This window comes from Chaetodon trifascialis, chromosome 24 (genome assembly GCF_039877785.1).
Source record: "Chaetodon trifascialis isolate fChaTrf1 chromosome 24, fChaTrf1.hap1, whole genome shotgun sequence".
Taxonomy (NCBI): Eukaryota; Metazoa; Chordata; class Actinopteri; order Chaetodontiformes; family Chaetodontidae; genus Chaetodon; species Chaetodon trifascialis.
Window position 1 is genome coordinate 1934315 of NC_092079.1, and position 23629 is coordinate 1957943.

The following is a 23629-nucleotide window of genomic DNA, read 5'->3' on the forward strand; positions in this document are numbered from 1 at the left end:
CTTGACCCACTAAAGACCTCTAGGGGTCCCTTCTGTTTAAGACCATTTGTAAGCCCAACACGCATGTGATTAATAGTTTCATTTTCTTTCTTTGTGATGCTGTGTTCGGCTCACAGCATGTTGTTCTGGCTGGGAACTCCCTCTTCATGACCTGCAGTGTAGGCTGTGCAGTGAGCTGAGCCCAGTGATGTGCTGTTGTTGCCTCTCATAAGGTCACTGCAGGGAACTGACCTTGTATCTCTCACCACAAACAAATAGGAAAACACAGTTTGTGTGAACAATTTATCAAACCGTTAGGTATAAATGTATCCAGTTGAAGATTTAACTCAACATCATATGTGAGGTTAACAGCTGATTGGTCTAGAAACGTAAGTTTCAAGTCTAGTTCCAAGTCAAGACCGGTAAGTCCAAGTCCTAAACAAGCTTTGACAAACACTCCTTCCGTCCCACTAAAACCTGATTTGCTGCTGTCAGACTGATGCAAAGTGGATTTGTTGTTGCAGAGAAATGACTTTGGCACTTTTTAAAGTGACATTTAAAATAAAGAGGACTTACCTGCTCTTGGACGTTCAGTCCCAGTGGTAAGGTTTAGTGTATTTATCTTTTGTCAGCCTCTCAAATACACACAGAATACATCCATCCATCCATTTTCTATGCCGCTTATCCCTTTCGGGGTCGCGGGGGGCCGGAGCCTATCTCGGCTGTCAATGGGCGGGAGGCGGGGTACACCCTGGACCGGTCGCCAGCCGATCGTAGGGCACACACAGAATACATAATACAGAAATTCCATGCTATTCTGGTAGCAATATCATTTTATTCTGACATAAAAAAGTACACAGTGTGACAGTACAAGTGTAAGCAGAGTTTGAATCACAAACAGCCAAGCACTGTATCTTGAGGTGAAAATTTACATGATCCTGACATTTCTGGATTCCTCTGTAGTTAGTTTCTGTATTAGAACATAAAATCTTCCATCAAAGTTAAAGCCAGAACTCAGGTGGCATGTTTGTAGATATATTGGACAGTCCCTCATCACACAACAAAATATGCAAACAATATCAACCTTGATCGTCCGATAAAAACGCAAGGTCATTTCTTGTTACTAACAGTGTCGAAACAGGCTGTGTAGTTAAGGCAGCATGCTGGGAACAACACAAAATTGCAATATTTATGTGTGTAGAATGGAAGAAGAAAGACTTGACTGACATGAGATGGATGAAAAACATGGCTGAAATGTATCCTGTGTGGACAAGATGACAGAATTCCGCTATATAATGGGTCAGCTTTATCCTTTTTGAGTACAGAGTCATTGTTTGGATACAAAGCATCTGGAGTGTACTTTAGAAATTTTAATTATAGACAACCACAATCCTTCCCACCCCTGGTGAAACGTATGGCATTGGTCATCGCTGGCCACTGCCAAATATCAGATGCTTGTGCACCTTAGCATTTCCACTGAGGGTGTGTGCATCAGGTGAGGCTCCAGATGATGGTGAGCATGGCCATGACGCCATTAAGGACAGCAACACCATAGCCCATGTGGAAACCGTGGCCAGATGCATCTCTAGAAAGAAAGCACACACAGAGACTCCTGTTTTTAACATGCTGACGTCATCCCCTGCATCTGTTCCTGAGTGATGGTGATTTTTTCCCCCTCATATTTGCCATAAGGTAGATACTCGTGGGATATACTGCTGCAGCCTTGTGTGTTACCTGAAGTGGGCCAGGGTTGGTAACCCCATGCCAGGCTGGTGCGAGTCAAGGTAGGTGAGAGTCCATGAGAAGACACAGCAGATACATCCTGCGAATACTGACAACACCAGGATACTCCAGAAACCTACATGCATGCGCACACACACACTCAATCTAAAGTGGTATTCACAGTCCAGACTGTACATACATACTAATATGGGGTAAAATTAACAGATTTTGATACTCACCCAGCATCCTCAATTCAGCCCCATCCTGCTCTCTCACTCTCGCTGCCCGCAGCTCTGAAACAGCCAATATCAATCTGTTATCACTGCTGACCATCAATGGCATCTGCGTCTGTCAAACCATCAGTAAAGGTGATTTTTTACTACAATTTCTAGTTTGTTTCTGATTGAAACGCTGTTATTGGATTTGTGTTTGGTTCATTATCTCACCAGGTGTTGTTAGTGTAGTTGGACGGTGCTGTAGTAGTCAAAAATGTGGTCAAACCGGACATGGGTGACTCACGGCTGGCTCATTTATGTGAACCCCGTGCGACACACGCGCACATGCACACACGTGAGCACGCGCGCGCTTACCTCTGAGTATCGGGTAGATGAGAGCGCAGAAACAGCCAACAGCGGCCACAGCAGCGGCAGAGACCAGCGCTGATAACACGACGACAGACCACAGTTTGGGGCCTTTCCGGGTGGTGAACGGCCGCGTCGTACTCCCACCTTGTCCCTCCCCAGACATGCTGCTCACCACGGGACTCACAGAATGAGATTCTGTCCGTTCTAACGTTGTATCCTCCGACGAGTGTGAGCGACCGAAACTTTCTCTTGAAGCGTCCATGTCAGTCGCACTCCTCGGCATTCCGAAGCACTTGGACGTGCAAACACTCGTTCACCTCACATGAGATAACTCGTGTATTTATAGACTTATTTCTAAGTCAGACAGTGCGTGTTTAAGTATGTGTAGACCTGTAAAGTGCCGCTTTTAGAGTTGTATCAGGAACTGCTGCAGTCAAAGTTTCTTCTATTGCCTTATCCCAGTCGCACTTCCGCAAACAAAATTGTCCCTCGTGCTTTTCCGTCAGTGCAGCTTGACTTTCACTCTTTGTAGTGCAGCATGCGTCAAACGTTTACTGGGATCAATTAACCCACCAAATAGTTTTTAGATTATGAAATGTTCAGTTTCCTTGATTTCCTACCTTTTCCTGAGCCGAAAGTGCTTTGCTTGGTTGCTGTTCCCCCTCACCAGTCACGCTGTGTGACCGCATCAAGCATCCCTCCCCCGGTGTCAACCTCCAGCTTTCCCCGGGCGGTCCAGCTTTCAACATCCAACTAGGGATACACTGCGTCAGTAGTCTCAGCGATCACGCCTTCAATCAGTAAACACACACACACACACACACACACACACACACACACACACACACACACACACACACACACACACAGATATATGGATTTAATAGATTTAGACTTTATTGATCCCATTTCTATATTCCATATATTCCATATCTTTTGCTGCAACAGCAGGTTAAACATACACATTAACATAAAATCTATACAATAAAGAAGAATAAGGATGAGAATAAAACTAAGAGAGAAGAATGTTCTCAAAAATAAAACTGAATATAGAAACATAGAATAACAGCAATTCTTAAAATGTAACTAAGTATATAAAGTATATAAAATATAACTCTTAAAAATCTTCCTAATATATAACTGTCTTATTACCTCCAGACTTGGGGAAATTAATAATGTACAGGATAATCAGAGGCAAAATGAGAGAATGGAACCGGAGACAGACACTTCACAGTGCTTTTTGCAATTGTAATTCCCCATATACGACCACGAGATGGCGCTCACATCTTACAAATGCTTTTATTTTGACAGACACAATGCAAGATAGATAGAAACGCATACGTTTATTTTGGAAATATCACACCGGAAGAGGTACTGACGCAGTTGTTGCTGTCCTCAGCGCTGATCAACTATACGGCGACTTCATACGCAACAAAGCCTATCGGGTGATTACAAAGCAGCTATATAATAACGGTAAATACACATTTCATTGCACTGTCATTGTTGAGCTGTCATATGAACCTAAACAAACAAGGCGGAAGCGCAACGATCGCGAGAGGCGTTCGCGGTCGTGTGCTGTCAGTCGCACAGTACCATAGGGCTAATTTGTTGTGGCAACATTTTTTTTTATTACACCGCGGTGATATGATTTAGCTAGCCGTGACTTCAGTTGTTCTCTTTACGAATGAATTCCTATACTGCATTGTTCGTACAAAAGTTCTGCGTATGCCCATCCATCATATGCAGCCATACTGCCAAATGACTGCTCACTCAAAACTAGCTTGCTACATCAATTTGCTAATGTGTTTCAGCTTTGTAACATTCGTCAGGCAAGGTTGCTAAGTTAGCCCGTTCAGCTTTTTCTAAAGCAAAATAGCTAAGGTAGCTTAAATGCTTCTCTGTGGCGGACTAACCCGGTAAAAGTAAAGAAAAAAAAAAAAACCTCGGTTACCTGACTGCTCACTTGTTGCTTTTGTCAGCGGTATTGTAGATTATTTGCTCAAATACTGCTTGCTGAGAGAGAGAGAGAGAGAGAGAGAGAGAGAGAGAAAGCAATTTGACAAACTAACTTAAATATCTGTCAGTTTAGTGTGTCTTAGCTTTCTTGTCGTATCCAATTTTACCCCAACCCACAGCACCTGTCAAAACTTTGGACGCACCTTCTCAGTGAGTCCTTTTTCCCTTATTTACATTGTAGATTAATACTGAAGTCACGCGGCTATAAAATAACACACATGGAATTATGTAGTTAGTAAAAAAAAAAAGGTGTCATCAAATGAAAAATGTTTAATATTGGACTTCATGAGGTGGTCACGTGGAATGCTTCAAGGAGTTCCTGTACATGCTGAGAACTTGCTGGCTGCTGTCTCTTCACCATTTCATTTGGGTTTAGGTCAGGTGATTGCAGACACCAGCTCATGTGATGCACCATTTCATCACTCTCCTTCTAAGTAAAATAGATCTCACCTCGTCGGGCGGTGTGCTTTGAGTCATCGTCCCGTCAAAGAAACCAGATGATGGGGTGATGTGTTGCTGCACAATGCTGTGGTAGCCATGCTGATTAAGTTGGCTTTAAATTTTTAATAAATCGTCATCAAAACATCATCACACCAATTACTCCATACACTCCGTGGTACCACACCTTTAGACACCATCAGTTCAGCTTCTCTGCTTCGCACAAAGACACGATCGTAGGAATCAAAAATGCCAAATTTGGACTGGTCAAACCAAAGCACATATTTCTACTGTTTAAATGTCCATCCCTTGTGTTTCTTGGCCCAAGCAATCCTCTTTGTTCCGTTGATCTCCCTTAGAAGTGGTTTCTTTGCAGCAGTTAAGCCATGAAGGCCTGATTTACACAGTCTCCTCGGAACAGTTGATGTTGAAATGTGTCCGCTTCTTGAACTCTGTGAAGCATTAATGTGGCCTCTAATCTGTGGTGCCATTAATTGGCCATTTTTGAGGCTGGTTATTATAATATACTTATCCTCCATGGCAGAGGTAAGTCTTGGTTTTCCTTTCCTAGGGCTGTCTTCATGAGAGTCAGTTTAATCATAGTGTTTGATGGTTTTTGAGACTGGAGTTTTGCGGGTTGACTGACCTTCATATCTTATGCTTAGGCCACACATACATGGGTATTTTTTAAAGCTGGGTTTTTCCCCATCCCAATCCTATCCACACAAGGGATATGCAAACCAATAATCGGCCATATAACCCTAACCCTAAAGCCATGTAGATCGGCCATGACCCACCTCTGCATAGTAAACAAATGAGTTACAGTTAGTACTTTAATTTGGCGGTCAGAATCAAATACCCGGTTGAAGGTGAAATACTGTGGACATCCATGCATTATATAAATGGAAACACAGAAGTCAGCACCCAGCTAATTTGTGTATTCTTTGGAGGACATGTACACATCACTTACACATTATTATTCAGTTGTGATTTTTGAGGGAAGCAACTGGTAAGGGGTGAATATTATGCCAAGCTCCTCTTAAGAAATCAGACAAATGAACAATTCTTTAAAAATCGCATTAGTCTAGAAACGCAAGATAAATGGCGCCACTTGTCAACAGTCTTCTTGTCACTTCAGCGTCAAGTTTCTGTGTTTCCACGCAAAATTTACAGATTTTAGATGTCGCCTCAAATCCCTACCAGCCTCTGTCAGTTAGCTGTGCTACTTTAGTGGGAGATGACCGTGAAACCATCTCAAAAATGAAGACTTCTTAATATAACATAGGGTGGTTGGTTTATCAGATACACGGCAAACTAAATACAGACTCACAACATTGTTAATTCACCATGCAGCATGAGGTAAAATATAGGGTATGTCCCCCAAATCTGTTGATAGTGGGTTTACTGTGGGGCATACTCACCTCTGGAAATTAAATGCTACTGAAAGTGGTGACTCAGATCTCCTTGCAAATTATGACTCTATGTACATTCATAGTGAACCCTAACCCTAACTGATTTAATTAATGAATTATCCAAAATATGGGTTATATTTATGCTTCAGCTTGACCTTGGGAACACCAAAACTGCATTTTTCACACCTAAAAAAACATCCAAAATGGTCTTCTAAATCTCGAAACAGTGACATGGTGTTTCATCATATACAGGGTTGTTACAGTGAGGATTAGGGTAGGTGAGTGACCTCTGCGATCCCTCATTCCTAATGTTGATGCAGGCGATGATACAGCACAGCTGTTGTCATGACTTAGATTTATGTCATGCAGATTTATGTGACCTCTTCTCAGTGGATGCTGTGAGCAGTTTTAGTCTGGTGTTCAGACACAGCTCATGTTATATGACCTCTCGTTATCACTTGATCTATGTTCTACTCTTGAGTCGCATCAGTGAAATAATACTCAACTAATTGCTTCATGCTGATGACAAATCATTGGTTGTCATCCTTCATACAAGCACACAATAGTTATCCAGACTTGTCCGGCATAGATTCATAAAAGCAGAATGTGTTTCACGTTTGCTGCTGGTCTTTACTGACCACAGTCAGGTGCTGTGTCCTCGGCCTTCACCTGTGACCTACACTGGCTGACCTGCAGTGTTAGCACACTGGGTTTGTGCAACCCGTTACTGTCTGCATCATCCAAAATCCCGTTTTCTTGCTCACTGACAACCCGGCATCTGTGCTCTGCTATCCGCGTGTATGGTTGGTCAGCAGCAATAGGCTGAATGTTGGTTAGTAGCAGTATTTATTTAAAGCAACATGCTGTCAGCCAGCATAATGTCACGTACTAGAGAGAGAACAGAGGCGCTGTGTGTGTGTGTGTGTGTGTGCGTGTGCGTGTGTGTGTGTGTGTGTGTGTGTGTGTGTGTGTGTGTGTGTTAGAGAGAGAGAGAGCAGGGTAAGTAAGTGGGGGGTTGGGAAATACATGAGGAAGTGTGAGTATAGAAAGCAGGGAGAGAGCTAATGTGTGAGAAGAGGAAGAGGAAAGCAGCCTTTAATTTGAAGCGGTTATGCTACAGGCTCAAGCTTGCTGCATTCTCCAGTTTGTCGCTGGGGCTGCTGGAAGCCTGCACAGCAGAGGACAGATACAGCACGGAGGGCTGGATTATCATCCCTCCCTCAGATGCTTGGTTTTACTGTGCATGTCACATAAGCGAACACCACTCTCCTTGTACAGTGCATACACAGAAACATAGACATTATATAGCCACTGTTTGTTTTGGTCTATGCATTTGGTAGCAGTTGATGCACTTGTATTCAGGTCTATTGGTATAATTTGTTTTTATTAGTGCAGAATCACGTGAAAATATGCATTGTAGTGTTTTCATTCCCTTCAAATGAGCAAGATCTTGCTCATTCAGGAAGATCAGGAAGTTTTTCCTCGCCACTGTCGCCAAGTGCTTGCTCATGGGGGAATTGTTGGTTTCTTTGTAGATAAAAGAGCTTGGTCAGTACCAGCTCTATATGGAAAGTGTCCTGAGACAACTTCTGTTGTGATTTGGCGCTATACAAATAAAATTGAATTGAAATTGAATTGATCTGTAGAGTGCAGGGCCGCGGAGTCTGCCATCCGGCACCGCTACAGTATGTTTCAGTAGTAGCCCAGGATGGACGAAGAAAACAAACCCTGGATAAACTGACCCTTTAAATATGCCAGGTCAATGCTCAAAACAGACAATAGAGAAATGTAAAATGTCCAAACTGCACTTGAGTATTGAGTATCATAGAGTATGACTACATGTCAGTGGATTCAAGCGGCACACAGTGCTGCCTGCCATCATATCACTGTGGTTCTGCTACTCTGAAGCAAATTCTGCATTGGTTTGGTCCTCCAAGCTGTCCGAAGTGAAATGATTAGCACACATATATCACCTGAGAGTATTTCTGTTGTTGTTGTCGTGGCGACATTTCCAGAGAACAGTTTAGATGCAGTCTTGTGACACAGCAGCTTTACGACATGACACACGCACTACACTGCGTGTAGTTGGTCGGCCATTGTTTGAGTTCTTGTATATTGTCCATTTTTCCCATTTTTGTTCTCCCTGCACCACTTGGAGCCTCAAACAAAATGTCATCTTCACCATTATGCAGATTTCCTCCACAATTGCCATCCATTGATCCTGGTTGGGTGGGTCTACCTTACACCATTTTCTAGTTATAGCTTTCTTACTCACTATCAATAATATTTTTTTACCAAATATCTATCTCCAATATGTATATGTCCTTCATCAAGGTTACACATGTATAGAGTCATACAGTTCATGGGGATATTCTGACCCAGCATCTTCTGCAGGACATCGTATACTATTCCCCAAAACCTTGCTATTTTATTACATTTCCAAAAAATATGACCATGGTCTGCTTCTAATTCACCACATTCTCTCCAACACATGTACTTGGTAGGGATGCACATTTTTAATTTTTTTTATGACCGTTAACCGACGCCCTTTAACGATTAATAACCGTTAACCGATAAGATTTAAATGCCCTTACATGCTGCCATTCCGACATTCCGTCATTCCGACATACCACCATTTAGACATATAACCATCCCGAAATACCGCTATTCCGACACACAAACGTCCCACCATTCCGACAAGGCTTTCCATATGAGGAAAGGTTGGAATCAAAGAGTCACTGACTCGGCACTGTCCGGTGCTGAACTGCAGATTTACAATGACGGCAAATAGTTAGATTACTCATCTAAAATGTAAAAAAAAAAAGCTACAACATTTAGATAATTAACAGTACTGTAGGCTTCAATCGTCTCCTATTGCTTTTTAAATTATGTCGAGAGCGAGCGCGCTGGTGATTTCTTTAATTGTGTGTTCTGATTCATTTCCAAAATAAAGTTTTAGCTTCTGAAATCAGATTTTGAAACAGTTCTGATGGAGCTCAATGTTTATCTGGATGATGCGGCTTCATTCCGAACCATTTTACTGTAAACCTGGACGACCCGCGGCGTGTCTGGACAATAACACGATGCACAAACACATTAAATCCGTCATTTACCGCCAGCTGCAGTGTATGTGCAAAACAGGGGATCGAGTCCCAGCTGACCCGTCCGGGAGAGTTGGCTGCCACGATGTTGCGCGCGTTGTCGTGGACGCATCAACCAATTTAGCTGTGAGGTTATCAGCTGTGTGTCTACCTGGCATGCTCTGCGTTAACAGGACGGCTCTCTGTTGTGAGCGCGGTCCAGCAGTCCGTTGTAATAGCCACGAACTTACGAACTCGACACGCCCCCATGAGTTGATTGACTTACGTAGCTAAAAAAAAAAAATTGACTGTTAGTATTAATCGGTTAACGTACGTTCCTGTTATCGGTTAATGGTTAAACAGTTAACCATGTGCATCCCTAGTACTTGGTATTTGAATATTTGTTCTTGTTTTTAGACGTGATAAAGAATCGTATCAGATTTTTCCGAGAGAACTTTCTCCATGTCTGTTCCCATTTTTCTTTTATATAATTTGTTGTATTTTTATTTGCTATCAATGCTTTGTATAATGCCGTTATAATTCTAAATGAAATTCCTGAGTATGATTTGATTAGAATTTGAGTTACACCCCACACTTCCATGGAGGGATCCCTTCTGATTTTCTTCTTATAATAGTCCCTAGTTGTAAATATCTGTGAAAATCATGTTTCCCCAAATCATACTTATCCTTCATACTTTGGAAACTCTCCAGCTCCCCTTTCTCTTCTGAAGTGCACCATGCTGTAATTCCCTTATTATCCATGATTTGAATCCCAACATTTCCAATGTTTCAGCTGACCTGAGGTGTCTCCGTCTCTCGCAGGACTCTGGCTGCGACTCCGTGGAAGTTGCAGCGTTGTGTATGGGTGCGTGTGCTCATATCTGAGGCATCACCGTGCAGTGTGTGTGAACGGGTGCGTGCAGTGCCGTCCAGCAGTGTGTGTGATGTCGTCGGAGCTGCTTGTAGATTTGGGTGAAGACCCTGCGACCACACAGTTAGGACAACTGAAGCTGGCCACGATTGAGGACCAGCAGTGGCCCGCTGATGAGTCTACTTTCAGTAAATCAGGTGAGATGGGTCCATAAGTACACTCTCAATACAATAACTCGATATACTTTTTATTTCATTTGCGTGTGTGTGTGTGTGTTTCAGAGACAGACATCTCCCAGCAGTTCAATGCTGGCTCTCCTCACTTGCCCTGGGACCATCCTTTCTATGACATCGCCAGGCATCAGATCATTGAAGTGGCAGGTCAGTCCTCCAATCACAAACCTCTCTTCACAGTTTCGCAGAATAGTCGACTGTCAATTCAAAGTGTTTAGAGAAGGAAAGACTCGCTATTTCTGCAAGAAAGCAGTCGGTACGGGAGTCAAACAGCATCTCCAGCTCAGACGAGCTTGCTGGCGATTTAGTCCAATCAGATTGTGCCTCATTTATAAAGAGCCTCTCAGAGCCAGTCAAGGACTCTAATTGACCTACCTCCAGGTTGGCTCCACCTACATTTGTTAACCTTTTACTGGTTGTATTTGACACTAGATTTTTTGGGAGTAATTGATGATTCCTAAAATGCAGTAATCATAGTAAGTAAGTTGCAGCTTCATTTGCAGTTTGTCACATTTTTTGAGTGCATTAACAGTTTTATACTGTCAGAGTAATCTGTTCTAATATAGGTAATGATGAATGTCTGTGCGTGTGTGTGTGTAGGTGATGATAACTTTGGCAGGAAGGTTATTGTATTCAATGCCTGCAGGATGCCTCCACAGCATCAACTGGACCATCAGAAGCTGCTGATGTGAGTACTCATGATTAAAGGAGGGGAAGTTTTTAATGAGCTGTAAAGGCTGCAGATCCCCTGCAATGTGGTTTAGGACAAGTCTGTCTACTTGTCATTGGTACGATGTTAGTACATTTATGCAAGTACTGTAATTAAGTACAAATTCAAGGTACTTGTAGCTTCTTTTATATTCAACTTAGTGCTTCCATGCCACTACATCCTAGAGGGAAACATTGTACATGTTACTCCACTGCATTTGTTTGGCAGCTTTAGTCACTCGTTATTTTTCGGGCTCCAGTTTTTCACGCCCTTTCCATCTGGTGAAAAGCATCTATCTCCAAACTTTGTGATACGCTGAAGATGAAGTGTTCCTTTGTAGGTTGAGAAAGCTCTTAAACTAAATGAACAATTTTAAAACCCATCTTTGATTTGCTGGAAACCGCAAGATGCACATTAATACAGCAGTAATATTAATCTAAAATCATCATACATGCTAGTTAGGGGGATAAACAAAGACACAAAGGGAGAGAGATATGGGGCAGCATGCAAAGTAGGGACAGAGGGAGAGGCTGAAATTCCAAAGGGGTGATGATTCAGATCCAAAAACAGCCATCAGAGGACGGCCAGTGGTCCAGCACAGAGAGGCCTGAGTGTATGCTACTTATCGGCATGTGGGAAACAAAGAACAAGGCACTACAGAAGTGTCCACTTTAGTTCATTATTTTTTGTCTGAGTGGTGGGAGCTAAGCTAAGATAAGACCACTTTATCCTGTGGTGTCCATTAATTGCTGTGGATGTGCATGGTACTCAATATATATTATATATATATAAATATTTCATATACACAGGGCAAATTGCCAATAATGTTTTTATTCAGTTAGAGGTAAACAATGGGACATGAAATGAGCAGCTTTTCAGCCGTGCAGGAGCAGGAGCACCATAGAAAACCCTGTGGTGCTATTGTGGTGACATCATCTACATCTTTGACCCATTGCGAAACAGGACATGACTCTTTGGTCTTTTGAAGTGTCTCAATAACTTCCTCATTGGGGCACTAAAATGCACCTTTGGCTTTTTCTGTCACCGTAATGCTGTTTCATGAAGACTGTAAATGACAATGAATTTGGATGACTTATTTTTTCATTGCAGGTATCTTAAAGGAACGCTGGATCAGTATGTTGAAAGTGACTACACGCTGATCTATTTCCATCATGGGCTAACCAGTGAAAACAAACCGTCGCTGAGCTGGCTACGAGACGCATACAGGGAGTTTGATAGAAAGTAAGCACTGACCATCACGTCTTAAATGACTGATCTCCTGAAGAAGCAGCTTTCCATTTCTCAAGCTGTTGATGTTGTGCTTCTTTGTGATTGGCTCAGCTGTTTCGCAGTTATATGATTGGCTCTGAGTGTATATATTAATCACCACACCATCAAAACCACTTGCACGATTTAAATTGGGCCGTACGACAGCTAATTTCTGTGTGTGTGGAGAAAAACAGTGTACTTGACAGACATGTGCCTTTATATGGAGCAGTTATTAAAGAAAAAAGTCTTTCTCAATATGCGCTCTTCTCTGTACTTGTGTTCTTGTGTACTTGAGAAACGTCATCAGTCTCAGTCCAAGTACTGTTCCAATTCAAAAGTCCGCATCTCGCCAAGTACAGTCAGGTACCCGGATATGTTTATGGCACCTCCCATTTTATCGAGGATGCATCGGGTGGTGACTTGTGTGGACTTGGGGCAGCCACGTATCCCAGAATGCACTTCGTAGCAACAATGGCGGAGGAGAGGACTCGCAACTGAAAGTTACAAGTTTTAAGATTATTTTATGTGAGAAAGTGGATGTTACAACTTAAAATCTGTGGTCGATTCATCACCATAGTGCATAGTTTAAAATTTGCTCCGGAGTTTTCAGAGATGTGTCGTCCTGCCAACGTCATCAAGTACGCTGCTGTCCCAATTGCATCCTTCCTGTTCAAGTGTTTATCATCAATATAAAATTGGTTTTTAGAAGAAAACAAAACTTGCTATTTTGATTTGAAGTGATAATTTGCAAATCCTTTTTCACATACAGTACAAAGACAATATATGTAATTATATATATATATATATATGCAATGTTTTACCTTATTTGAATTGATGCCAGCAACACGTGTCAGAGGTTAGGTCAGTAAAGTAAGCATCACCTCAAAGGTGGCGCCTCCAAAGGGGAAAATGTGCATGTTATCCTTATCGTCTGTACAGTTTTTTTATCTTCACGTGTTTGTGATTTCAGGTACAAGAAAAACATCAAGGCTCTGTACATCGTCCATCCCACCATGTTTATTAAGACCCTGCTGATCCTCTTCAAGCCTATCATCAGGTTCTTTTTTCTATAATTTTTCTGAACATGACGTTCAGCTGCTTTATGCTTCACCAACCGCTATCTTCATTATCGATTGATCTGCTGATTAGTTTTTCATATAAATCAGTCACTAACGCCGATCAATTTGCCCTTTTCTGCTGTCCGTTTCTTTTAAAAAGAGTCGTATTTTGTCTTAACCACGCGGTCATCATCAACAGCTGCTCACTGAATGTGGACGCAGCAAATGATAAACTGAAATTAAATGATTCTCTGTCTCTCTCTGTCTATGCAGTTTTAAGTTTGGCAGGAAGATCAACTACGTGAGCTACCTGAGTGAGCTGGAGGACGTGGTCAAGTGTGAGCAGCTGCTCATCCCGACCCGTGTCAAAGAGTAAGAGGACACAATGGATGCAGTGTTTGTATTTCATTCTTTCCCTAATGGAAATCATCTAAACTGAAACATCTCTCATTAATCTAACATTGTTTACATCAGGTACGACAACAAGTTGAGAGCGTCGATGAAGCCAACCACCCAGCCTCCCATGTCTCCTCCTCGCAGTCCTCCCCTCCCCAACCAGGTGTTTGGGGTGCCACTCCCATTGTAAGTTAGCACCGGTCAGCTTCCAATAACGCTGCCTGTATTCCAAATCTTTAGTCTGAGCTTCTTATCTTTACCACCGTGTGCATCAGGCTCAGACAGAGGAGCCCAGATGGTGACGGCGTTCCTGTGGTCATGAGAGACACCATTAGCTTCCTTTCGGAGCAAGGTAACCTATCTCGACTGTAGTTCAGTCAGTAAATTCTGCCAGTCAGAATGGCCTTGTTGTTCAACGTCGTGTGTGTGCGTGTGTCAGGTTTGGAGATTGAGGGCATCTTCAGACGGTCTGCCAATGTGACTCTGGTGAAGGAGGTCCAGCTCAAATACAACTCAGGTAGGATCCACACACCTGTTGAAGCAGCCTTGTGTAAACTTGTAGCTGCTACTTGTCTCACTGTGTGTGTTTTGCAGGTGCAACAGTGGATTTCCGCGAGATGGAAGACGTTCACCTGGCCGCTGTGATCCTGAAGACGTTCCTCAGGGAACTGCCTGAGCCCCTGCTGACCTACCAGCTCTATAATGACATCGTCAACTTCGCCTGTATGTTCAAACGATCAGTACTTTTTCTATTTTCGTTGTTTTTGAATATCATGGTCATGTATACAAATAAGGACAAAAGTCTTAAGTAAGAGGAAATGAGGAAAAGAATCACCCAGCCTTCCTTTGCCGTGCCGTCATGTTCCAGAGAGAACCTTCCGAGCACCCCAAATGGAGCTCCAGCCACCAGGGGCACTTTTTATGCCCCTTAATAATATTATGGTGACTGAAAAAGTCTTCTTTTCAATATTCCTTTTTTAGCCCTGCAAGGGGAAATTCCGGAAATGAGCTGAAAATGAAATTGTACCTCTTAAAACTGCCTTCACTGTTTCCCACAGAAGAGTTAGTGATGCCTTTTGAAGAATAATTTGTCTCTAAGGGAGGATGCCCACTCCATCGTAATGAGTCAGGGTCAGGAGGAGAGCTGTTTAAAGTGCCATCTGGTGTTGGGTTTATGTAGACTGGTTCTCTTCCGTCTAAGTGTTAAATGGACATGGTCTTAAATGATGATGGGGTGGATTTTTGAGTCTGAAATATCAGATATAATTGAGTTGCTGGTAGTGGTTATGGTTATGGTTAAGGGTAAGCCTCCAGGAAATGAATGCAAGTCTATGTAATGTCCCTAAAAATGATAAAAAAAATTAATCGTGTGTGCATGGCACATCAGCTTTTTTTCTTTCTTCCATTGTTTGTTTTCACATTGGGAGTTGCTGTTTGTGTCTTTGCATGATGGGCGCTGAGCCTGCGGTCCGTCAGTCAGTTCCTTTTAGCTGCCTGCCTTCTTGCTGAACTTGTTTTGTTTGTTTGTCGTGCTTTGCGATCATTGGCCACGGTCGTTTTGTTGGTGTTCTTCGCTCCCAGGTGGCATACGTGGTGAAATGTAATGTAAACAACATTTGGAGCTGTTCAGTCATGAATTCCTTGACTGGTCTTTCAGGGTCATCTGTTTTTTTTGATCGGGAACGCTGGCGGAAACTAGGGTCTGCGCCATCACTCTTGCTGTCTGGAGGGAAGCTGGCATCGCCTGTTTTCACATTGTCTTTGTTGTCGTCGTTCATGATGCGGATTCTGTTGAAGCTCTTGTATGTATTCATCCAGATGATCCAGGATCCATTTGTGTTTGTATACTGGTTTTTGAATGTGAGAAAGAGGACAATAGATGAGAAGAAATGGAAAAGAATTTGTATTTGGCGATTACTTGACGCAATTCTGTGGTTTATCAGTGAAATGTATGGCCTGCTGAACTGCAGACTGGAGTCTACTAACAGAGACAAGCAGAGTGACAGCTCTCTCATGCTATAAAGGGAAACATCTACATCATCTATATCCTGAATGACAGTGATGTGTGTGTTTGGTGGGTTCCAGCTGTACCCAGTGACAGCCAGGTGACAGTCATGAAGACCCTGGTGGAGTCACTGCCGGAGGAGAACTATGCATCACTGCGGTACCTCATCACATTCCTGGCACAGGTAGCACTGATACTCTACACTTCCCACTAATTGCCTTCCAGAACTTTGTACCAGTCTGTTACCGACTGTGTGTGTGTGTGTGTGTGTGTGTGTGTGTGTGTGTGTGTGTGTGTGTGTGTGTGTGTGTGTGTGTTTTCAGGTATCAGCCAACAGTGAGGTGAATAAGATGACCAACAGCAACCTGGCTGTGGTGTTTGGTCCTAACCTGCTGTGGGCACGGGACAACGCCTTGTCACTCAGTGCTATTGGGCCAATCAACAACTTCATCAGGACCCTGCTAGACCAGCAGCATCTGGTCTTCACCTAAATCTGCCCCATCACCTCGCAGCCTCTCTTCCTGTCAGAAACACCCCTGACACCACCCTCCCCCTACTGCATTCAGTTTGTCAGCACATCAGGTTATTTCTCCACCAACCGCACTTAGACAGGCCAGCTTCATCTGACTTTCCATCGTCACATTTGATCTTTTGTCTCCCACCACTCTTTACATTCTGATTGGCCCATTAGCAGTGTCTTGTCAAGCGGTCTGGACTGGTGCTGGCTCCTAGCTCGCGTTTCCATTTCCATCTGTCTCCAGGCAAGAACAGAGGTGGATGGAAATGGTGCATACATGAAACAGCACAAAAGACAGCAGCTGATAAATAGTTGACTGACTGTCCACTCACACTGGGTCACTTGGACATAGGTCTCTGGGCAACGTCTGCCTGGTATTTTTACTTTGGTGTTGCCTTTTGTGCACTTTTAAGTGCACTTGCGTAATCAGGGAGTGTATCTTTCAGGACATAAAGTCAAATATGGATTGATTTGTCCCAGTGTGAATGCAGAGTTAGTCCCATACGAACACTGGCTGCAGTCCAGGCAAACTGCAGTACACTTCTGACTCTTCCACCACTTTGCACCCAAACAACCCTTCAGAAATTTGAGTCCTAACTGCATGCGTGTAGAACTGTACTTAAGTGTGTCTCAGGCCCGACCAGAACAGTCTGGTTATCATCTTTGTATCTGGAGATTAACAGCAGTCAGACTTAGACGCCCCCCCAGTCTCTCTCTTTATGTCTGTGCTGTGCTGTCGGTGTTGTCAGTCTGTCACTCTGCTGTTTTCTTGATAGTGCCAAAAAAAAAAAAAAAAAAAAGAACTGGCCTCCAGCTTTCATAGAAAGACACAGAGAGAGGGGAAGGGTGATAATACATGAATAATAACTATGGATAATGAAGCAAAAAATCCCCTGATCCCAAACTAAAGAGAGGAAAGGATGGAGGTGTGAATTTGCATCTCCTTGAAAGTCTCAGGTCAACTTCGAAACGGTGAACTTGGCGCCAGATGACAATCTATGAAATGCTGTAAATAAAGTAACCAGTGGAATAAGAGATGTATGATTCTACTAGCAGATCATTTAAAAGCTAGAACCCAAAATTAGCTGTGCATGTAGGTGCAAAGAGTGTTGGGCCTGGCTTAGGTTCCAGACTCACAGCTCTGTCATATATAGAACCCTGATAGTCTCTTCTTGCTATATTTGACTTTAACATTGTATTCCACACATTTTTCCCTGTCACAACACTATAATTGACTAAAATCTGGTTTCAGTATTAACCGTGATTTTGTCACGCCTCGTTGTAGCTCGTCGGACTAGCTGTTTTTTTGTGTGTGTGTGTGTGTGTGTGTGGTACAGGATAAACAGCTGATAAATCTTCATATGGAGTACAAACAGGAACACAAGTAGACGCAGAGTCATTTTTTTTTTTCTCCTGTTCGCAGTTCATAGCAGCACTTTCTTCATATGTACCCACTGTGAGCACTAATTCCACCACTACAACAATAGTCATACTTGCCGCTCGTTTTAATTCCAGTCATTCCACTTCTTAGCCCCTTTTCTGGATTAATGAAAGCTTGTGTAGCTTTAGTGCTGTAGCGTCTGTGTTGGCTGCTTTCATTTGTCGTCATTCATTCCAGCCACCATCTTTAGCCATGCGGCATCACCTTTGTGTGCATCACAGTGATAGCCGATGCTAACCTGTACCCTGTAGATGGCCTACACTTCAGGTTCTGCACTTCTATTTTCCATTTATGCCATCCTTTCAGCACAGAAGATCTGTAGTCTTAGTTGTGTAGCCAAGATATGTTAGCATGGGGAGCACATGTGGGTATAGCATGCTAACCTGCGAGCAAACGTAATTTGGGGTCATTTCAGTGTGTATGCTGTCATCTTTCACGTTGTTTGTACTGCTCAGTTCTTTTATTAATACATTCAATTCAAATGAATTTATTTGTCGTATTCAGCCTCAATTCACCAAATGTTTGTTGCATGAGCTCCCATCAATGCATGACCAGGTTTCTATTCAGTCTGTGAGCAGGCGATAGGACCATCAAACGGGCTTTACAGCAGAGGGAACTCTGATTGTTCCGAGTCAAGTCGATTGGTGGCCATATTTTCCACATTGTACCATGAAAGGTCATAGATCACCTGGTGGCTAATGGTACAGGTACGCTGGTGGAAGTGTCACTGCTGTTAAAGCTCCATGTAGCCCCAGTGTAGCAACACTATCTGGCCACATTAACAGCATCCTTAACTGGGGTTTAAATTTGGCTAAAAGATAAGAGCCGTGTAAATGTAGTTCTCAGGTGAAGTTGTATTTCATCTCTTATACGTACTCTGGTGCACTGTCAAGCTTTATTTTGGTCTTCGTTCAGTTCCCAGCGCCTTAATTTAAAAAGCTTTTTCTCATTTTTGCCATTTGTCTCCAGATTCAGCTCATTTTAAGCATTCCGCTCTGTGTAAAATTAAAATAGTCACGCAGATGATGTAAAGAAAACAATGCTGTTAAATCTTTCATCTTGTCGGCCAAAACACTAGCAAGTAGTTGAAACAGTAGTGTTGTAACGTTGCTACGATTCTTGATATGATCGGACTGAAAAGCACCAAAAGATCAGAGACTTTGTTTGACTGAGAGTAAAACAAAACAAAAAAAAATGTTTATGTGTTGAAACTCCCTGTCATGCCAATGTCATGGTAACTGACATGCTGTTGGTGTATATGTGGGTGTATCTAAGTGTGTGTTTGTGTGTATTCGCTTACTCAGCTGGACCCAGCACATATCAACAAAATGTGTATGGCTGTTGGGGTTTAGATGTATAGTTAAGAAAATTCCAAACTAGGGCTCCTGTCAGTTCAAATGTGCGTGCGTGTGTTGTTAAGAAGCAGAAACGTGGTGACTCCAATTTTAGTGATTTTTATTATTTGATGTCATGAGAAAAAGAATCTCTTTAGAACGGTTGACAAAGCTCTAGAACTGTTCTCTCATTGAAAAAAATTGGACATACAAATTTTCCTTTGTATGTTTGTGTGCGTGTGTGTGTGCGTGCATGCTTGTGCCTTATCTGTTCAACCCCAAGTGATCATGTGATTAGCCATCAAAGTGCCAGTGTGCCCATTCTGCCATAGATTAAAATGACGCGAGGTGCGTTCAACAAAGCTTTGGTGTTTGTGCGTTAGACTCTGCTCAAAGCGGCACGTTAACAGGCAGACATGTTGAACGCAGCTCAGCTGTAATGGATGATCACAGGCTTGAGAAAAGTGACCTCATAAATATGAAATGATTACCGCTTGTTATTAATCTGCAATTAAATCTCAAAGATTAAACAATGAATTCTGAAATTAAAGATTTGAAAGTCAGAATTTTGACTTGAATCCTTGACTTTTTACAAATCCCAAATCTGTCTTTAATCTCTGGATTATCAGATTGAAGGTTTTCAAATTCAGCATTGCTATTTAACCCTCTTTCAGTAGTTTTTTTTTACAATATCTAGTCAACCAAATCCAAACCAAATTTATGATCCAGACACAGTCAAATTAATACATCCCTGTACAACTAGGATCAGCTGTTTTAGATGAAGCCATTTTCATTTAATTGCCAGTTATGTCATTTGTACAATAATTTCAGCCAAGTACAATTTTTGTTTATTTAATTTCTATAACACTGTTCCTCCTCAGCTGTGCTGATCTATTACAGCCCTGTCTAATCTATGATCTCTGTACTGTAACTGTTGTCATGTTGACAGTGAACAATATTTCTCTGTGGGAGAAATGATTTGGTTTCCATGCTGATATATTGATACTTATGTTATTTTCTTAACTTCTCATCCTTTACTTTTGATATGTTGTGGATCTTAGTCTTCTATATGTATGATATAATGGTAAAATACTGTAATATCAATGTGTGCAAACAATAAATGGTGAATGAAAGCTTGGGTTTGACTGTCCTGATGATGATGATGATGATGGCAAAGTTCACACATAATATATATTTATAGTAACATGGCTTTCATAACACACACACACACACACACACACACACACACACTCACACACAAAGAACAGTATGTAAATGAAGGATTCTTCATAAACATTTGACAGTAATCATTATTGAGTACTGTTACAAGGTTTTCACTGGTTTTCATTGGTTTAAATGACATAATCATGTAATTATGTAATCAAAAAGGAACCAATACATGACTGATGAAGTCATTTAAGTAGTTACACATTACATTTTCCTTTTTTTTTGGGGGGGGGTATGGTGGAACATGATTCGATTCCCACCTGGGGCGCTGTGGGCCTTCGGCTGCTGCTCAAGGAAAGGGGCCTTTCTGTGTGGAGTTTGCATGTCCTCCCCGTGTTCACCTGGGGTTTCCCCCTTCAAAAAAACACTAAAAACATGCAAGAAGATCACCACCTGACCAATGGTGACAGGAAGGAACTGGGCCCCCAGGCGCCGCTGTTGGCTGGCAGCCCACCGCTCTTGGTCTGCCGCGAGGAAGGTCTACCAGGATGGGTCAAACGCGGAGGAATTAATTTCACATAAGCATGGCGTGTGCAAAAAAAACATCCCATGAAAAAGTCCTGTTGAAGTAGTCAAATCAGCAGCTGCACCAGAGAAAAAGCTGTAATGTTGTGTGATCAACAGCTTTATGATGTCAGAAGGATGTAATACATCACAATACATACAGTTATATCCTCTGTCTTGGCATCCAAGTTGCGTATTCTTTGTGTTTACTTCAAATCGTGCACTACGGGCATTGGATGCATGAGCTAGAGGGTCAAAGTTCAAGGCACAATGTTACGATTAAGCAGTATGCCACAACTGTATGTACACTGCATGCAACAGTACATACTTCAAAGGGTCAAAAAGTAGTATACTTAAATGTATTGAAATTATAATTTAAGTATAGAAAACTCATTACAAGTACACTTTTACTTTTTGTGCGTAAGTGAAATTGTGTATGACGCATAAGTTCTACTTAAATGTATTAAAAATTAATACACTTATTCTGCAACACTTAAAGTTGTATTTCAAAGTACTTTGAAAAAAATGTGTATTATAAATTGTACTTAAGTGTACTTTAAAAAATTGTACTAAATTACAAATACTTTTAAAAGTGATAAATTGTACTTCTGAAAAGTAGACTTATTTTCAAGTCCTTTGTTGTATAAAATTAGCATACTTAATTACAGTGTACTTTAATTTTACTGTGTTTTAAGTATGTTTATGTATGTTTACAACACATTGGTGATATAATACAATTGTAATGCAAGTGTTTTTTGCAAATGAACAATCTGGAGATTAGCCTCGTGGAGGGTTCTGTGAGCCTGTTGAGTAAAGTATTCAGCAAATACACACAAGTCTTGTAAAATATTCCTGCACACATATAGTACGCAAAGGACAATATCTGCTTGTTACTACAGAAGTTGGTTTTACATTAAATTGAACTCTGAAGGTAAACAACAGTAAGGCGAGCTTTGCAGTCTCCAGGAGGTCCCACATCAATTTGAATTTAAATGTGTACTTACTTTAAATAACTTGAAAGCATACTTTTAATAAATATACTACAGTGAAATAAGTTCAAATTCAATTTTTAAATGTTTTAAAATGCACTTTTCAGATGATTGATGTCAAACACTTTTGCCTACGTGACTTCCTCATTTTGTGTTTCTTTGGACAAAACATGAGTAACTTTCCATTCACTGTCTAGTGTCACTTTAGGAAGTTTTACCACCGTTTCTCCGATGACACACGTTCCCACTCTTCTGAAAAACAAGAAGCTTGAGGAGAAGAAGAGCTCCGTTGTAGAGCTTGATGACAGAAACTTGTGCAAAGAACCCCAAAAGAAAGTGTGTCATGGTTGAGACCAGGGAATAACTTAATGTCCTCTACCAAACAAAGTGGAAAGACACTGATCTGCTGATTGTCGTAATCCAAAGATATGCACTGGAATGATGCTTTAGTGTGGTTGTAGGTACAAAGCAAGTTGTATATGCACTGATTTCTTCTAAAAACCACAACCAGTTTGTTTCTCTGTTTCTTGAAGTTGAACAGAGAGCACGTTTTTGAATGTATTAAAGTAGAACGCTCTAAATGTTTCCAGACATATAGATTCAATTCACTGGAGGATTTGTGTAATTTGCAGGAATATATGCTATAGAAGAGCATAAAAATTACTATGTAAAATATTATACACAAAAATATATACAGTTTTGAATAAGCAGCACACTTTTAGTGATTATACTAACAAACATATTTAAGTAAAATTCAAATTTCAGCATACTTTTCATAAAGGGTTAGACTTTGTGTTAATACAGACAGTAATACACTCTGAAAAGAACACATTTAATCACTTTCAGAAAACTTTTTCAGACTTTCAGACACAAATATAGAGTGAAGACAAATCTACTTACTCACTTGAGTACTACAAGTAGTATTCAAATGTAACTTGAATGCAAAAATCCATTTAGAAATGTCTATTTTTAAGAAGTGTATGTTTGATTAAGTGCCCATTGGAGTATACTTGCTATATATGCGATAAAAGCACATTAATAACAATAATTACGAACAGATTGAAAAGAATGAATAACAAATGAAGTTGCTTTGCAAAAGTGATTGTTGAGAACATTCTTTGGAGATTATCTTTTGCAACACAGGCAGAAAGTCCGTTACGTTGCAGTCGACCTCAACCAGTCACAGCCTGTCAGCACAGATAGTGGTTGATTGCACAACGATAATAAAAGACAGAAGAAGCGTGCAAAGCCAGTACTCCTGTGCTGAACACAGGCATACACGTTTCAGACTGAGCACCTGAGAACAAGGTAACAACCCATCCACCTGCTTTCCATACTGCATACTTTGTGATGTTAAGGCTGTTTTGCTCATGTCGTATTCTTCAGAAATGCTATCTTAATGGTTTGTACAGTTATTGTCATTTGTAGGTCACTGCCTCTCCTGTTACACTATATGATGAAACCAGGCTTCAGTTAGCCTGATTACATTAGCTCTAACATTCTCTCTCTCTCTCTCTCTCTTATATCCTCACCTTAACCTAAGCCTAACTGCGCTTTATCTAAGTCTAACCTTACACAAACCTGAAACCAAGTCTTCAACCTTGGACCTCCTCCCTATGCAGATGGGTTGAAAGTTGAAAGCCCTGTGTGTCTCTATGCCTATGACATTGAAGACTTGACAGAACATTAATATCAGACAACCTCGGAATGAGAACGGTCTGGATTTACGTTATGGGGACTTGCGTTTTGTCCCCAAAAGGAAGGCAAGTCGCCACAGAGTGGGTGTGTCCACACACACACACAAACCTGGAACACTCATGAGGCCATACTGAGAAGTGATCGAAA

General features: G+C 41.6%; 2 protein-coding genes across 3 annotated transcripts; one reads left to right on the plus strand and one right to left on the minus strand.

Moving 5' to 3' along the window:
- Positions 1-786: 786 nt before the first annotated feature.
- On the minus strand, positions 787-3026 carry arl6ip6 (ADP-ribosylation factor-like 6 interacting protein 6). Its single transcript, XM_070994232.1, has 4 exons — positions 2292-3026; positions 1941-1994; positions 1714-1837; positions 787-1564 (listed from the first exon to the last, which is right to left on the minus strand). The coding sequence occupies exons 1-4, from the start codon at positions 2566-2568 to the stop codon at positions 1471-1473; spliced, it is 549 nt and encodes a 182-aa protein (XP_070850333.1). The 5' UTR covers positions 2569-3026; the 3' UTR covers positions 787-1470.
- A 610-nt stretch (positions 3027-3636) lies between these two features.
- arhgap1 (Rho GTPase activating protein 1) lies at positions 3637-19432 on the plus strand. Of its 2 annotated transcripts, none has more exons than XM_070994233.1 (13): positions 3637-3758; positions 10054-10299; positions 10384-10482; positions 10936-11023; positions 12155-12286; positions 13284-13370; positions 13645-13743; positions 13846-13953; positions 14043-14119; positions 14207-14284; positions 14362-14490; positions 15853-15956; positions 16096-19432. In XM_070994233.1, exons 2-13 carry the CDS (start codon positions 10176-10178, stop codon positions 16261-16263), a joined length of 1293 nt encoding a protein of 430 aa, XP_070850334.1. In that variant the 5' UTR covers positions 3637-3758; positions 10054-10175; the 3' UTR covers positions 16264-19432. The 2 variants fall into 2 exon arrangements, with proteins under 2 accessions (XP_070850334.1, XP_070850336.1); XM_070994235.1 differs by lacking the exon at positions 3637-3758 and adding an exon at positions 4434-4451.
- The last annotated feature ends 4197 nt before the right edge of the window (positions 19433-23629 follow it).

Bases quoted from the DNA above. Each gene is read 5' to 3' on its own strand.
- arl6ip6 (XM_070994232.1), bottom strand. From the start codon at position 2,568: ATGCCGAGGAGTGCGACTGACATGGACGCTTCAAGAGAAAGTTTCGGT. The intron at 1,995-2,291 runs GTAAGCGCGCGC...TGGCTGTTTCAG, and splicing joins CATCTACCCGATACTCAGAG to AGCTGCGGGCAGCGAGAGTG. The intron at 1,838-1,940 runs GTGAGTATCAAA...GCATGCATGTAG, and splicing joins GGCTGAATTGAGGATGCTGG to GTTTCTGGAGTATCCTGGTG.
- arhgap1 (XM_070994233.1), top strand. From the start codon at position 10,176: ATGTCGTCGGAGCTGCTTGTAGATTTGGGTGAAGACCCTGCGACCACA. The intron at 10,300-10,383 runs GTGAGATGGGTC...TGTGTGTTTCAG, and splicing joins GTCTACTTTCAGTAAATCAG to AGACAGACATCTCCCAGCAG. The intron at 10,483-10,935 runs GTCAGTCCTCCA...GTGTGTGTGTAG, and splicing joins TCAGATCATTGAAGTGGCAG to GTGATGATAACTTTGGCAGG.